The sequence below is a fragment of the Myotis lucifugus genome, unplaced genomic scaffold (genome assembly GCF_000147115.1).
Source record: "Myotis lucifugus unplaced genomic scaffold, Myoluc2.0 scaffold_1, whole genome shotgun sequence".
NCBI lineage: Eukaryota > Metazoa > Chordata > Mammalia > Chiroptera > Vespertilionidae > Myotis > Myotis lucifugus.
In genome coordinates, this window is record NW_005871049.1 from 38342194 (window position 1) to 38359772 (window position 17579).

A 17579-nucleotide genomic window follows, 5' to 3' on the forward strand; every position below is an offset into this window, starting at 1 on the left:
TGCCTACTCACATGTACTTTTATAGCTGCCAATGAATAATACTGCAATGAAGTCATTTCTTATGCCTTTTGCAACTTAGCCAAATAGGTGTGACTTAGATAATTGGCTGTTAGGGGGCTGAGAAGGACGTGAGGGTTGATCTGAGCCCCCTTTGTCCCAGTGGTATGATGGCAGCAGGTAACTGCAGGAAGGTATTGTCTAATGACGCCACTGAGGTTTGAAAACATTGGCTTTATCTTCACCTACAACTTAAACCTGAGAGATAGTATTACATGTCTAGTGAAAGCCTCAAAAATTTCAGATCTAGCATTTGGGGGAACCCCATATAAGCCTAAAACGAATGATTGTTGTTGTTTTTTTTTAATTGTCCAATATTTGCTGCTATAGAATAATTTTTGGAACCCATAGATCAGACAGACAAGCCCTGATCCCTTTAGTCATCACCACTGCCTTTCAACATGAAGCCCACCTTCAGAGAGGAAGGAGGGCAGAAACATGGAGGATATACATTGACACTGGCATCAATCTGCTGTAACTGTTTTCCACCTTAAAATATTTTGTCATGGCCCTCTACAGGACAGGTATTTAGGCACTCTATGAACGATTGGGAATGATAGGAAGTTCTAAGAAAGACTACAAGGATGTCACTACTTATTGAGGCCACCTATCTGTCAGGCAGTCTGCTGGATCCTTATTCTGTAGTATTCACAGAGGCAGTTGAGTATAGATCATGGGTGGGGAATGTCCAGTCCAAGGGCCATATAAGGCCCGTGAAATCCTTTGGTCTGGCCCTGCTAAGGCATTAGGGGTGAGTTCATTAAATGTTTGACCAAATATAGCAGGCTAATTTTTAAGTCAATCATTTTGTATGGTCCACAAATGATATTATAAATATCCAGCCCTACCTGGTTTGGCTCAGTGGATAGAGCGTTGGCCTACAGACTGAAGGGTCCCAGGTTTGAGTCCAGTCAAGGGAACATGCCTGATAGGGAGCATGCAGGAGGCAGCTGATGAATGATTCTCTCTCATCATTGATGTTTCTATCTCTCTCTCCCTCTCCCTAATAAATAAAAATGTATCTTTAAAAATAAATAATAATGTATTTTTTAAAAATAAAGTAAATATCCAAATGGCCCTTGGCAGAAAAAAGGCCCACACCCTGGTGTAGACATATATATATATACAGTCTTATTTGACAAATGAGAAAATTGGAGCTCAGGTAGATTAAATAACTTGCAAAAAGTTATACAGTTACTAAGTTGTAGAACCAGGATCAAACCCATATGAGGTAAACATTTTTGGTTGTAAGTAATAGAAACAGATCCTAGCTAATGTAAGCAAAAGAGGAAGTTTATTGCAAGGATGTCATGTGGCTCACGAAATGGACAAGGCCAGAGGCTTCTGAGGGATGAGGCAGCAGGAACAACCTAGCAGAGTACCAGTGCTACTTTGAATGCCCACCTCTGCTGTAAAGTAAGGATAAGCCAGCGTCAATCTCAACTGGCCTAGCTCCGTCTTGTAACCAGGGAAGGGGAGGCCACTTTGATTAACCAACCCAGCAAACTGTAAACAATGAGGGAAAGGTAATTCCTCATGGAAATTATAGTGCTTTCATCAAATGAAGGCAAATATATACTGGGCACATTTCCCTCAATAAACTCAAAACTGTCCATCTCCAAATGCTTAGTGTTGTATATTACATCACTCAACTTCTTAAATATGGTATCAAGGTAGAACCCTTGTTATTTAGATGTCAGAAAGTTAAAAGGGGAGGAAGACAATGACACAGGACAAGGATGGAGTGTTTCATATTGCACTATCTATATAATAAAAGCCTAAGCGACCGTTACAGCAGAACAACTAGAACAACCAATCACTATGATGCTCACTGACCACCAGGGGGCAGATGCTCAATGCAGGAGCTGCCCCTCGCGGTCAGTGCGCTCCCACAGGGGGAACACCACTCAGCCAGAAGTTGGGCTGACGAGCGTAGCAGCAGTGGTGGGAGCCTCTCCCGCCTCCACAGCAGCGCTAAGGAGCCGCGAGCCAAGAGGTAAGGAGCGATGGGACCAGGACTGTGAGAGGGCGCAGGCCGGGCTGAGGGACACCCCCCTCCCCTCCAGTGCACAAATTTCATGCACCAGGCCTCTAGTGATTTTATAAATTAAAATACCTCTTCTTTCCAAGCCAATATGATATATTCTTAGCTAGGAGTGAGTCTTGATTTCCCTCTGTGGTCCAATGAAAATAGAGTTAAATCGACTTGAGTCTGATTTCCAGTTCCAGTCTGTATAATTTTGGGCAGAGCATGTAACTTAAATGAGCTTCATTTTCTTTATGTAATAAGTTAAAACCTACCACCTCACCAGATTGTTATGAACTTTAATTGAGCATACATAGAAAGTGCTCCCAGCAAGTGTTCTTCCCTTCAATCTCTTCTCTCAACATACTAAAAGATTGTATGGTATTGGTATTTTTAGTAGTCTGAAGATATGATTCATTTCTTCTGATAGGTATAGTTTTCTTATAGAAGAATACCCAGTTATTTCATGATGGCATTTGCACCTCCAAAAGCACGGATGGTCCCAAAATGCAGACAAAGATGAGTACCTGGACACCCTTAAACCATAAACTTTTGAATGATCGGGTAAGTTACCAGAGCTATTTTATTAGTTGCATTCATGCCTCAAAGGGGGAAAAAAGTATTGCCCTGGCCAGGTAGCTCAGTTGGAGCATCATCCTGATATGCCAAGGTTGTGGGTTTGATCCCTGGTCAGGGCACATAAAAGAATCAACCCAGTGAATATATATATAAATAAATGGGACAACAAATCTCAATCTCTCTCTCTCTCTCTCTCTCTCTCTCTCTCTCTCACCCTCTCCTTTTATCCCTCCCCCTCTTTCCCCCTTCCTCTTTCTCTAAACTACCCTAGCCAGTTTGGCTCAGTGGATAGAGCATCAGCCTGCAGACTGAAGGGTCCCAGGTTTAATTCTGGTCAAGGGTGCATGCCCAGGTTTCGGGCTCGATCTGAGTAGGGGGCATGCAGGAGACAGCCAATCAATGATTCTCTCTCATCATTGATGTTTCTCTCTCTCTCTCCCTTTCCCTTTTTCTCTGAAATCAATAAAAAAATATTTTTAAAAAGTCAATTAAAATATAAATAAATAAAATTATTAAAAGTTTGAATATCAAAATATGAATACCAATTGTTTAGGAATGTAATGGATGAAAAAAAAATGAAGACTTTTTTTTTCAAAAATTTTTTATTGAGCCCTTGCTATGTGGACAAGGCTGGCAATAGACACAGAGTCCCTACCTGCAATGAAAATTTCTTAGATTTGTTCTTTCCTCTAGTCCAGTGGTTCTCAACCTTCTGGCCCTTTAAATACAGTTCCTCATGTTGTGACCCAACCATAAAATTATTTTCGTTGCTACTTCATAACTGTAATGTTGCTACTGTTATGAATCGTAATGTAAATATCTGATATGCAGGATGGTCTTAGGTGACCCCTGTGAAAGTGTTGTTCGACCGCCAAAGGGGTCGCGACCCACAGGTTGAGAACCACTGCTCTAGTCACTGCTCCTCTCTCTCACTCCAAATGCTTTTTTTCTTCTATCACTGGTTCTCTGCTGGAACCACTAGAGAGGTATGAGAGAGGAGAGGGTGGTCTATGAAGAATTTCCCCAAAACACATTTTCTTGCTACAGTTGCAGTTACTGGATAATGCCAGACATTTAACCAAATAAATAAAATGAATAAATCTCATCCCATTACTCACATGACTCAGTTTCTCCTAAGAACTTATTTATGACTTGCATTCTGGGGAGGCACTATTAGAATACACCAAACAAAGGATTGCAAGGGGGTGGGGGGAGCTGAATATCATGCTGGGGTATCATGCCAATCTCTGGGGATTTCTGTTCCTGCTTCAGGTAGGAGCAGAATTTACCAACAGGTCTGTGAGCTCCTATTATCAGTACAGGTGACTTGACCAACACATGTTTGAACTGTGCAGGTCCATTTATACATGGATTTTCGACTGTGTAGGGCAGGAGTCCTCAAACTTTTTAAACAGGGGGCCAGTTCACTGTCCCTCAGACCGTTGGAGGGCCGGACTATAGTTTAAAAAAAACTATGAACAAATTCCTATGCATACTGCACATATCTTATTTTGAAGTAAAAAAACAAAACGGGAACAAATACAATATTTGTATTTGCATGTGGCCCGCGGGCTGTAGTTTGAGGACCCCTGGTGTAGGGGGTCAGTGTCCCTAACCCCCTCATTGTTCTAGGAGCAACTATTACTGTTACAAGGACCACACTAGTTGGCAGTAAAATCAGCAAAACTGTCCTCATTATCTTGCTCCTACACATTAGTTCCTTCCCCTCGTGAAACACCAAGTCCCACTTCACTCCAGGTCACTTAAACCAGAAATCTTCCTTCTCTCTGTTGGTCTGGAATTTGGTTTCCCCCAATTTACAAGCTAATAACTTAGCCTGTTACTTATGGCATAGAAGACACTACAGTTTCATAGTAAAAGATGCAAGAGTCTGGGGTCAGAGACAAAGAACTTTATCACTCACAGTGAAGCATGAGCATCATGTTGGTGACAGTTCTCCCTGCCTGCCTTGTCCGACAGGAGCGATGCAGAGGGCCCAGATAAATAACACACACACCTTGGGTTTGTGTCACAGCTGAGGAACTATGAGGCCAGAGAATCCACTGCTTTTAGAGTAAACAAGCCTGCTCTTGGTCCCAAAGGGAGAGAGTACTGCAGTACTCAAGTTTGCCTTCCTAAAAACAAAACTTGGAGAAATGGCGGTCAGGGCCTTGCATTCTTGATATTCCAAGACATTTAGGAGTGTGAGAGGCCCAGGGAGGCGTGTCTACCAGCACCCCTCAACCTCCATATCCAATTCGTTTTCAAGTTCTAGGAGCCTTCCTCCTAGAGCTCATCACCCAGGCTCCTTTTCTCCATTTACATCTATCTCCAGTTCCACATTCTCAGTTCACACTCTCATCACCCTTGCCTGGTGCATTGTAATAACCCCCTAACAGGTTTCACTGCCTCTGTCCCTATTAATCCATTTTCTATTTTGATCTCAGAATAATATTTCTAAAATACTAATCTAATCCTGTTACATAAAACTAATAAAAGGCCCCACTCTGAAGGGTAAATTCCAAACCCCCATGCATAGCATTGAGGACCCCTCATGAGTTGACCTCAGCAGCAGCCCAGTTCCAACCCCTGCCACAGCTTCCTCTGATCCTATATCCAGGCCACCTGAGTGGCCCCCAGGTGAGCCATCTCTCTCACACCTCCACACCTTTGCATATACTCTCCTCATTGCCTTCTGGGAGAGTCAATCAAATATCATTTTCTCTGGGAAGCCTCTTCCTGCTTGCTTTTCTTTGCTCTCATCACTTTTTCCGACCAATGTGTCAGGAGTTGAGGTTCTATCTTTTCTCTCTGTCTCCAGTGCCTGCTGTGGTTCCTGGAGCACAAGACATGGGGTCACCCTGGAAGCTCCCTCCATTGACTCTCACCTTCTTGTGTCTGTAGCCCTCCTTCCTTAGCCTGGATTTGACCCTTTGCCTCTCTGAACCTAAAAGAAATGCTGTTCCAATAATTTCCCATGACTGGAGCTCCTTACCTTCTCTGGTCTTTACTGTCCTCCTTTATAAAATGATTAGGTCTGATCAGATGACCTTGAAGATCCCTTTCAGGCCTAGCATTCTGACTGCATGAAAGGAATTAAAAATAGACGCCAAGCCCTGACTGGCATGGGTCAGTGGTTATAGCGTTGGCCCTTGCAACGAAGGATCTTGGGTTCAATCCCCAGTCAAGAGCACTACCTAGGTTGCAGATAGATCCTGGCCCCAATCAGAGTGTGTGCAGGTGGCAACCAGTTGATGTGTCTCTCTCACATCAATGTTTCTCTCTCTCTCTCTCTCTCTCTCTCTCTCTCTCTCTCTCTCTCTCTCTTTCTCCTCTCCTCCCCCACTCCCTTCCAGTCTCTCTAAAAAAACCCCACAAATCAATGGAAAAAATATCCTCGAGTGATATTCACAGCTGGTGATGTGAAAGTGTCCATACAATAATTTCAAGGGGTTTTCTACATTTATAAAACAGGGCACTTGTCACCAATGATCAGTGTGTAATTTTGAGGCCCTGTTTTTTGTTTTAATTTTCTTCTATTCTGTAGTAAAATGTGAAATATGTAACTATTCCAGACTAAAATAAGAGTCACAGGATTTTAACTTCATTGCAGGCTTTAAGCAGAAAGATTGAATTCAAATTGAGATGCCTAGGAAAACAGCGTTATCAACATGGACAAATGTAACAGATTTCAAAATAATTCATGCGCTGTGAATTTTGAGAGGAGGAATGTTTTGAAAGTATACGCATTTCTTGGCCATCTAGTATTTGAATTGAAAGTAACCAACATTTCTTTTGAGTATGGTTCACAGATGTAGTACAGTACATTTTAAAAGGGTGTTCTGAGAGCCTAGCCAGTGTGGCTCTTTAGTTGAGCATTGGCCTATGAACCAGGAGGTCACGGTTCGATTCCTGGTCAGGGCACATGCCCAGGTTGCAGGCTCGACTCCCAGTGGGGGATGTGCAGGAGGCAGCCAATCAATGATTCTGATCATTGAGGTTTCTATCTCTCTCTCCCTTCCCTTCCTTTCTGAAATCAATAATTTTTTTAAAGAAGGGTGTTCTGAGAAAAGCACCTAGTTACCATCAATCATCATTGAGGAGCCCCTAAATTTCTTATTCCCACACTGTAATGATGTCACACAGTGAAATATGTAACTGCAGTATCAATAGACTGAAATAACAACATAGGATTTTGATTTAACAGCAGGATCTAAGCAAATTGTGTTATAAATATTCTGCAAAGAAAGAAGATCCATTTTTATATTTCCATTTTGAATTGATACTTTGTTTTCCAGCTCTTTAAGATGCAGAACATGATTGCAAATCTTCTAAATGAAGACTTGCTCCAACCAGAGACTATAAGACTCTGACTAAGGACCTGACAATTAACTAATTTGTCCCAAATTGTATTTCTTGTCAAGGGTAGAGTCAGAACCAGATTTCAACTCATTTAATGTTTTCCCTCCCAATTCACTCCCGTCAGTTTCTACTTGGGTCTAGATGCCTTTTGATAAAAAACTGGATTTGCTTGACCCCTGCTTAGACTTGATCGTTGGCCCTTTAAAGACTCATTGTTTTAGCATGAAAAACATTGCTGAACAAAAAGCATTTATTTGAGCGAAAAGATTGCAATCTGATAGACACAGATTCAGGTAGCAACCCAAACTGCACTCTGGAGAGAGCAGGCAAAGGCAGGGTTTATTTAAAAAAAAAAAAAAAAAAAAAGAAGAAGAAGAAGGAAAAAAAAAAACACACAAATCCACAAAATATAATTCTTTCATGCAAATAAAGGATTGCTGGCTAGGTTCACAGGGATTGGTTAGTTCCAATATGTAAATGGGGGAAGCAGAAACGACAAGGAAGGAAGTAAAGTCTACTAGTGTATGTGTCCAAGTAGCAATTGTTCCAAGATGTTTTCAGCTCCAGGATGCTTATAGCTCAGCCATGAGGTAGTTTAGTAACAGTTTTAGCAATATAAACGCAGCTCTGAGAACTGAGGCACAAGAGGTTCATAAGCCTCAATCCTTAATAGCCTCTGACTCTATTTTAAGTGACTCTCTTAGCGATCTTTATTTCATTTTATTTTCTCCATTATCACTTGGACCCTGCTTAGGCTTGGTGGTTGGCCCTCTAAAAACTATTGTTTTAGCCTGAATAACACTCTCCACCTCCCACCCTACTCCCTTTCTGCTACTTCTTGCTGATTCTCCTGGCCCCTTCAAGTCAGTGCTCCTTTGTTTCCAATGCTCCTTACTGTCATTGGCCACCATGATGGTCAGCCCTCCTCCTTTTGAAAGGCCAAAGCATGTCGAACTGAAAGTCAAGACAGGGAAGACCAAGGTTCTAGGGAGGAAACAAGTACAGAGTTGAACTGAACAGACAGTGTGGAAACCGTGATTTTTAAAAATCTGTAAGTGTAACCCCCTTTGGGCCTCTGGTTGACCTCTATAAAACAAGGAAATTGGGCAAAAATATCTCTAGGATTTCTCTGAGCACTAAAATTCTATGACTTTTGAAGCTTTTTGCTGTTATTGTTCAATTAGCAAGTGTTTTTGGAGGGCCTGCCACAGAACCTGTGGAGTATGTAGAGACAGTGGTTGTAATCTACATGGGAAGATAAAATGAACAGAAACAACTAGAGAGCCATAGCAAACCCTGTAGAGACCATGCGCTGTACATGGGATATGAGCTGGGAGGAGTTAGGTCACTGGGCATCAGAAAAGTGGTGGTGCTGACAATTTGGTTTGGGTGATAGATGACTGATTGGATTTGGTTAGAGGGAGGAGAAGAGTTCAGGAAATATTTGAATCCAGATTTTTGAGTCTTCTGTATTCTGTAGGTACGCTTCTGTTTTCACCTAGAAATTCTGAGTTTATTTGAGGGTCCTAGTAGCTCAGGTGGCAGTGAATTAGTGGGGAGGAGAGAAGGACATTCTTTTTCTTCTTTAATGTGCAAAGAAAGCCTACCTGTGATGTATGAGATTCTCCAACCAAGAGCAGAACTGACATTTCGCTGGCCTTGGGGTTGTGGTTGAACCAATTATTTCAGTCCTCATTTTGTATGCCCTTTGAAACTAGAGTTGAGAGTAAAAAAGGAAGGAAAGTGTGATCCATTAGAAGCATAAAGCCAACTCCTCGTCCTCCTCTACAAAAAGGGAAGAAATAGGCCTGAGTTACTCTTCTAGTAGGAATGTTCTTGCAGTGACAGAGAATTTAGGTAGTGCTAAGAGGAAGGGAAAAACGTTGATTCCAATTTTTTTATTTTAAATCATTTTTTTATTTTTCAATTACAGTTGACATACAGTAACATATTAGTTTCAAGTGTACACCCCATTAATTAGACATTATATAACTTACTAACTGATCATCCAAATAAATCTTACACCCTACATAGTTATTAGAATATTATTGACTATATTCCCTATGTGTATTTTACATGCAAATGACTATTCTGTAACAACCAATGTGTATTTCTTAATCCCTTTACCTTTTTCATCCATCCTCCCAAACCCCTTCCCATCTGGCAACCTTCAAAATGATTCCAATTTTGAAAGCTGACAGGGTGCATGTGTGGGAGTGAGAGAGACACTTACATCTGTTCATTACTTTTTCTTGTTTCCTCTCTCCATAGTTTCCTGCCAGACATTCTCACATTAGTTTTCCCTTCTTCACTCACTAAGATACACATATACTAGTAACTGATGCTCAGAAAAACACCTCTACATCAATAGCTAAATAATTCACATGTACCAATATATCCATAAGTATATTCATTGTCACTTTCATTGCCACATTCATTTAATCCATTAAACATGAGTACCTGTGATATACTGTGTATAACACTCTATACTGGAGATGGAAAGATGAATAATACATGATTTCTGTCCTAAATACTATACAACAACAAACCTATACAGTTAAACACTGAGTTGTAAGCACAGAGATGCATAATAAGTACACGTAAACCTACTAATATGTGTGTACACTGACATAAAAATAGAGCTGCTCGTTCATAAACTTCATAAGTTCTCAAACTATTGATACTGAAATATTTGAGGGGAAGATCTCCATTTTACTGTGCTTTCTTTGTCAGTTTTTTCATCTTTCAAATTCTGATGTTGATTTCACTTTACAGTTTCATTCTTTTGAAAAAAAAATATATATATATATATGTTAGTATTGATTTTTTTTTTTTAAGATAGAGAGAGGGAGAAGGAGAGAAACTTCAATGAGAGAGAAACATTGATCAACCATTGATCAGCTGCCTCCTGCACACCCCCTACTGGGGATAAAGCTTGCAACTGGGGCATGTGCCCTGTCTGGGAATCAAACCGATGACCTCTCAGTGCATGGGACAATGCTCAGCCAACTAAGCCACACTGGCCATGGCTCATTCTTTTCTAATTTCTTCTCTTTAAAAAAGTATTACTTTTTTTTTTAGTTCTCACCCAAGAATATGTTTATTGAGTTTAGAAAGAGAGGGAGGGAGAGAGAGTAAGAGAGAAAATTATTGTTTAATGTAAACAGATTTTCATTTTGAGATGATGAGAGAAACATTGATAGGTTGCCTCTCATATGTGGCCGGGTAAAATTATTACTTCTTTAAGATGAATTATTCCACATGCAGAAACTGATAAAAAAGATACCTTGCCCAAGTTAAAAACAAGTAAAGTACCTTCTCAAGAATGAAATCTTTTTATATTCTGTTGACGCAATGAAAATACTACTTATTTATGGATATTTTAATGCTATCTTTCTTGTAATGGGTATTTTGAACCATGAATTATGAAATCATTCCATTATTTTTAATTTATTGTAGGTATTTGAAGAAAGAAGAGCTCTACTTGGAAAATGGGTAACCATTTAAAATATACTTACTTCTATATTTGAAACGGATAAAATATACTTGTATAATATGTTATGTTATCATAGAGCCCAAAGAATTCAGTTTAGATGTAAGGTAATCAGTGATGATTGCTCATAGCCTGAGAAGTTTTTTGGTACTTTATCAGTTATGGTTGTCAGGAAAATAGAAATTAGACCAGTTATTTTAATAGACATAATTAATGTTTTTAAATTTTTTATTTATTGATTTTAGAGAGGAAGAGGAAGGGAAAGAGAGAGAGAAACATCAATTTGCTGTTCCATTTATTTATGCATTCATTGGTTGCTTCTTATATGTTCTGGCAACCTTGGCATATCGGAATGACACTCTAACCAACTGAGCTACCCAGCCAAGGCCCAGACATAATTACATTAAATAGATAGAACTGGTTAAACAAATACTGGAAAACAGAAAAGACAAAAAGGGAACACTGAGGTGCCATGGAAATAGAACTGCAGAAGTAGCTTTTTCCAGCTTTACTGGTACCTCAGAAGTTCAGAAGAAGGACCCTGTGGGGCTCGGACCAGCCCTACAGGGGACCCAGACTTCTGAGGAACAAAGTAGATAGCAGCCAGCTGATTCCTATACATCTGAGGAAGTGTGATGGTTCTGGGCGTGTGGAAAAAATCAGACCCTGGAATTAACTGCTGCTGCCAGGGTCAAGAGTTAGGATGCTGCTGCCAGGAACAGCAAGGAAACAAAGGAGTAAGGCTCTTCTACCTGAGTTTCCCTCTAGTACCCTCTTCCCCATTGGCAACATTTAACAGGGAGTCAGCTATCAAAGGAGAAATACGATTTATAGAGACCCAGCCTTCTCTACTCACAAAGTAGAATACAGAAAGGTGAGTTTGGATCTGAGAGACAATAGCTTAATAACCAACACAGTTCAACCATTTGGCTACTTAGCATCCACATACATCCTTATTCAAGTGGTTACAGGAACAACTTTATGCTTTTATCTAGCAAGATACAACTATCCTTCATACAAATGAGACACAAAGTCCCAGTGGTCCTTGTCCATCCCTGGGTCATGATCAAAGTATCCATCTCTGGGCAATGTTTATTACTCATCAAATCACTCTGCAGTCCCATCTAATAGTCTCTACCACCCAGGAGAATTGAAAAAATATGGTCATGCAAAAACTTGTACACGAATCTTCATAGTAGCAAAAAATCATAAACATCCAAATATCCATCGACTTATGAATGACTAAGCAAAAGTTAGTATATCCATACAGTGGAATATCATTCAACCTTGAAAAAGAAGGAAATTTTATACATGCTACAACATGAAATATGAATGCACTGTGGTAAGTGAAATAAGCCAGGCTCAAGAAGACAAATGTTGTTGTAGGATTCTACTTAGATGAAGTACCTAGAGTAGTCAGATTCATAGAGACAGAAAGTAGAAGAGAGGTTGCCAAAAGATGAGAAATTATTGTTTAATGTAAACAGATTTTCATTTTGAGATGATGAGAAAGTTCTGCAGAAGCGTAGCGGTGATGGTTGCATAACAATGTGAATGTACTTAATGCCACTAAACTTAACACTTAACAATGGTTAAATAGTAAATTTTATGTCATGTATATTTTACCAAAAATTTAAAAAGCAAGGGTAAGAAAATGCAATAAAGTACTGATACATGGTACAACATGGATAAACCTTGAAAAATAGTATGCTAAGTGAAAGAGGCCACATAGTATATGATTCCACTTCTATGAAGAGTCCAGAAGGCAAATCCATGTTGTCAGAAATTAGGTTAATGGTTTCCAGGGGCTGGAGGACAAGGGGAAGAGGGATTGACTGTAATGGGTACAAGATTTCTTTTTGGGGTAATGAAAATGTTCTGGAATTAGATAGTGATGGCTATACAACCTTGTGAATATACTACAAACTACTGAATTGTACACTCAAAACACTGAATTTTATGGCATGTGAATTATATCTCAATTTTACAAATAAATTAGGATTCCTTTTAAAAACTATACTTGGATTTCTTTAATTCTTTTTTTAAATACTTAGTCTCTTGTTTTTTTAAAATATATTTTATTGATTTTTTTACAGAGAGGAAGGGAGAGGGATAGAGAGTTAGAAACATCGATGAGAGAAAAACATTGATCAGCTGCCTCCTGCACGCCTCCTACTGGGGATGTGCCCGCAACCAAGGTACATGTCCTTGACCAGAACGGAACCTAAGACCTTTCAGTCCGCAGGCCAATGCTCTATCCACTGAGCCAAACCAGTTAGGGCAATCTTTTTTTTTTTTAATATGTTTTTATTGATTTTAGAGAGGAAGGAAGGGAAAGATAGAAACATCAATGAGAAAGAAATATCAATCGGCTGCCTACCTCACATCCCGGGCTTATTGAGAATCAAGCCCACAACCTGGCATGTGCCTGGACTGGTAATTGAGCCATCGACCTTCTTGGTGCATGGGACAACACTCCACTGAGCCACACGGGCCAGGCTCTTTAACTCTTGATATATGTAATAAACTTGAAATATTCTATTTTTAAAGCATACAAAGCCTTCTTCCTTAAGTGACATCTTTAACCCAGAATATAACAGTTGATAGTATGTCCTTTCCTATGAGTTACTAAAACTCATTTTCCTAAGTATCATAATTTGTTCAGACTGCTATAACAAAATACATAGGCTTTTAAAGAACAAAAATTTATTTCTCAGAGTTCTAAAGGTTAGGAAGTCCAAGATCAAGGCCCTTGCAAATTCACTGTCTAGTGAGATCCCACTTTCTGGTTCATAGACTATTGCCTTTTCACTGTAACTTGACATGGCTCAAGGAGTGAGGAATCTCTCTGGGGCCTCTTTTATAAGGGCACTCATCCCATTCATGGGAGCCCCACCCTCATGACCTAATCACCTCTCAAAGGCCCCACCTCCTAATACCATCATCTTGGGGGGTAGGTTTCAACATATGAATTTGGGGTTTGGCGGGATACAAACATTCAGTCCTTTGCACTAAAACTAGCATAAAGGTTTATTTCTTACTGTTTTTGTTACCTTAGTTGGTCACCAGTTCTTTTCTGTGTTGGTCTACAAGCTTCAGCCTAAAGATATTTATTAACCAAAGCAGAAAAATATATATATAATGTCTCTGGAAGGATTCATGAGAAAAGGGGCAACTGTGAGTCTGTGGCAGGGTGGAAGAGACTCTTTTTTCTGAATAGCTTTTCATACTTTTTGATATTTTTAATCATGTGAACATATTATCAATTCAAAATAATAATAAAACTTTACAAAATAAATCTGCTAAAAATTAAGAAATGAAAAATACCAAAAATGTATGCCCAGCTGGAGTGGCTCAGTTTGTTGAGTGTTGTCCTGTGCACTGAAAGGTTACCAGTTCAATTCCCAGTCAGGGCACATACCTGGGTTGCAGGTTTGATCCCTAACCTCTCTCTCTCTCTTTCTCTCTCTCTCTCTCTCTCTCTCCCCCAACTCGAGTGAAGATTAAAAAAAAAATACCAAAAATTTAAAATCTAGCTGAGTTTTTCTCATTCTATATATGTATGTTTTTAAATAGCTTTGCATCTGTGACCAACAACTTAAAAAGAGACTTACGTAGAATGACTATTTCTACACCAGCTATCATTCCACTTACTATTAGTGGAAATCCCTAAATTAATATAACCAGGGCTAAAGTTCAGCCAGTATTTGATGTGGCTGACCAGCTTCTGTCTGTTTTGATTGGTTGATGGTATTGCTGATTATTACTAAATATTTTTAATATCACCCTGGATAAGGTCTTCAAACATTTTAAGATCTTTCAAACATTTAAAAGATCTTATGTATTCTTTTTTTTTACCATAACTAATAGAAATATACATTTGCAAATATCACTAATTATCTATCTTCTCCAATAGACTTATCCATAGCGGGCAAACATGGTTCTATCATGCTCTTTGTTATACATTCCTTGATACTACCAAATGAATAAATGATACTCACTGCTTTTTCTCTTTTGTCCAAAAACAAACTTATTCTTTAAATTTACGATATCATGTAGATTTTTTGTTTGTGTGTTTCATAAACAACATAAGAGATTGATAACATAAGAAATATACTTTCCAAAAAAAGAAAGGTGAAATAAAGATAGCAATTTTTCTTTTTACTTAGCATTAGTTGGGATTTTCATGGAAATGATTGAGTATTGGTTTTAAAGCTCAAACTAGTTTTTAAAAGTCATTTTTAAAAACAATCTGGACATTGTGAGCTAAGATGTAATATGAATCCTATTTAATGATAGACAATCCAAGAGTATTTTCTATTTGGCTGTAGAATGTCATTTTTGTTCACACATTTGCACATGGTCCTGTCTGATGTTCTGTACAGTAACAAACAAAATAATTAAGAGAAACTTAAAAGCTCTTCTACTTTTACCATTCCATGCTACTACTTAATCCCTTATAAAAAAATCTCACCTTTTAATCCGTTAGAAAAGACAGTTGCCTCTCAATCAACAGAAAATAACAGCAGAAGTATTTTAGTTGAAAAGAAAGCATCTCACCTTTTTCTCAGCTTCTATGTTGTTAGAAATAATAGTAATATTTTGAAGAATTTGAGAACAGTAGATGGCATTACTTTTAACTTGCTGGAAACAAGCAATCACAGTTAAAATTCAAAAGAGAAACGGGAAAATATTTTGCAAATTGCATGCTACATAAAGATTAATATCTGGGAGATATAATGAGTTCCTACAATCAATAAGAAAAGCACAAATACTCATATATAATAATAAGTCAATGGAACAATGAGAAATATACAAAAATATACAAATGGCCAATAAACATAAAAGATGCTCTATTCCACTAAACTTGGAGAAATACAAATTAGACAATGAGATTCCCAATTCCTCCCTTTGTCTGTGTGCCAGCAGCAATTAAAGAGACAGATTAACATCCAAAGTAAGGTTCACTGGTGAATAGGAGGATATGCTGAAACACAATGGGAAGGAATATAAAAATGGTAAAGACGTTTAAAAGACAGTGTGACACGTTCTATTCAATTTTTAAATGCAAATATCCTTTGAACCTGTCATTCCACTTCCATTTCACTGTACTAGAGAAATGGTCACATGGGGCCTGAAAAGGCATGTTCTAGGATATTGCAGGGTTTGTGTTTTTGTTCTGTTTTTGTATCAGAAATAACCCAAATGGTATTGGCAGTAAAATGAGCAAATAGATCATTGCATATCCATCCTACCATGAACGAATGAGAAGGCAATATGCTCTGGAGCTCATTACAGATCAGGATACTGTGGCTATCTTTTGTTTGGTTTTTAAACTTCTATGTAGTATTCCGCAGAATGGGTATATTCTACTTCATCTAACTGTGTCCTTAATGATGGATCTATGTGTAGGTAACTGCATAGAAGTGCACAAACATCAAACTGTGAACAGTAGTTATTTCTGGGGAATGGAGTGAGTGAGAATTGACAGGGAGGAGTGGTTAAATAGGATTTTCATGTTTGATTATATTCATACCTAGTTGAAACTTTTAAAACAAGAATGTATTCACACAATTGTGAACTTGAGTTTTTGACAGTAGGACTCAGAAACTCAGATTAACATAACCGATAAACAAAAAATAACAAGCCTCCCTTTTTATCTTATCCCTCACTCTCCGTGAACTTTGCCTTGCCATTGTGTCAGATAAATGGACCGTCATCTCTAGCAATTGTCCTCACTTCCTGAAACTGCAGCAAGTATACTCGTAATACTCCCAACTACTCTGAAAATAGGATTTTTCACAATTCTTTTGAGTCAAGAAAGCCCCTAAAAAAAGGTATTAAGCCCTAACTGGTTTGGTTCAGTGGATAGAACATCAGCCTGCGGACTGAAGGGTCCCAGGTTCCAGTCCAGTCAAGGGCACATGCCCAGGTTTCAGGCTAGATCCCCAGTTGCGGGCGGGCAGGAGGCAGCCAATCAGGTTCTCTCTCATCATTAATGTTTCTATGTCTCTCTCCCTCTCCCTTCCCCTCTGAAATCAATAAAAATATATTTTAAAAGGCATTAAAATAATTATAAAATATGATATAAGCGTAATTTAACATAACAACATAATATAATGTAAAAAATGAACTGTGAAGTGAAGTCCCATAAATGGTCCCAGCTGCTCCCCAATCTCACACATTGGATCGATGGCTGCAATGTTATGGGTATTTTTACTAGGGAGATGATGCAAGAGATGTGGGAGATTTTCGAATTCCTGTACAGTTAACTCTACAGCGGGTTATTTACTTTTTGGATTATTCCTAGCGCCTTTTAAATGCCAAAGGGGTTTTCCCCAACTGTTAAGCATTCTTCTGAGTCATCACTTTCAATTGGTAGGAGTTCAAGGAATGCAAATTCGTTTTCTATTAGCCTAAACAAACACAATTAGAAAGGAAGATTCCTTGAGGCAAAGAACACCTATCACAGCCAAATTTAAATTGCCTTTGACCATTGTCATCAGGGAAATGAGAAACCAAAGTAATTGTCTTCTTAGCCTCTAAAGAAAAATGTTTTAATGCTTTCTCTTGTAGAGTTCGTCATCATTTGTAATCCTAATGTTCTTTTTATATTCATTTTAAATCACTCCAATTTGGGCCCATTTTTTTGGTGGGCATCAATGAAAGTACATGGGAAAATCTCAGCCATTCTCAATATATTTCCCATCCTTATCAATGTACAAACATGGTAATTTTATGCTTTTTCATTTAATTGTTTACATATATTTTCTTTTTACATTGATTAACCCACATACTTATTATTTTTAACTTCACTATGATAGTTTATTATAATATCTGCCATGCAATGAGTCAGGCACTCTATTAGGAATTTTATACATATACGAGTGGCCTGATGCATGAAATTCATGCAGGGGGGGGGGGTGGAGGGGTGTCCCTCAGCCCAGCCTACACGCTCTCACAATGCAGGACCCTTCAGGGGGATGGTCCGGACATCCCTCTCACAATCCAGGACCACTGGCTCCTAACCACTGGGCTGGCTGCCTGCCTGATCACCCCTAA

At 38.8% G+C, this 17579-nt stretch overlaps 1 protein-coding gene across 1 annotated transcript in view; it reads left to right on the top strand.

The window, feature by feature from the left end:
- Nucleotides 1-2549: 2549 nt before the first annotated feature.
- Nucleotides 2550-17579, top strand: part of FBXO16 (F-box protein 16) — a 45450-nt gene continuing 30420 nt past the window's right edge. Inside the window, 3 exon segments of the mRNA XM_014457003.2 lie at nt 2550-2571; nt 2574-2647; nt 10484-10519. Of these exon segments, the coding sequence (XP_014312489.1) occupies nt 2550-2571; nt 2574-2647; nt 10484-10519 (132 nt within the window).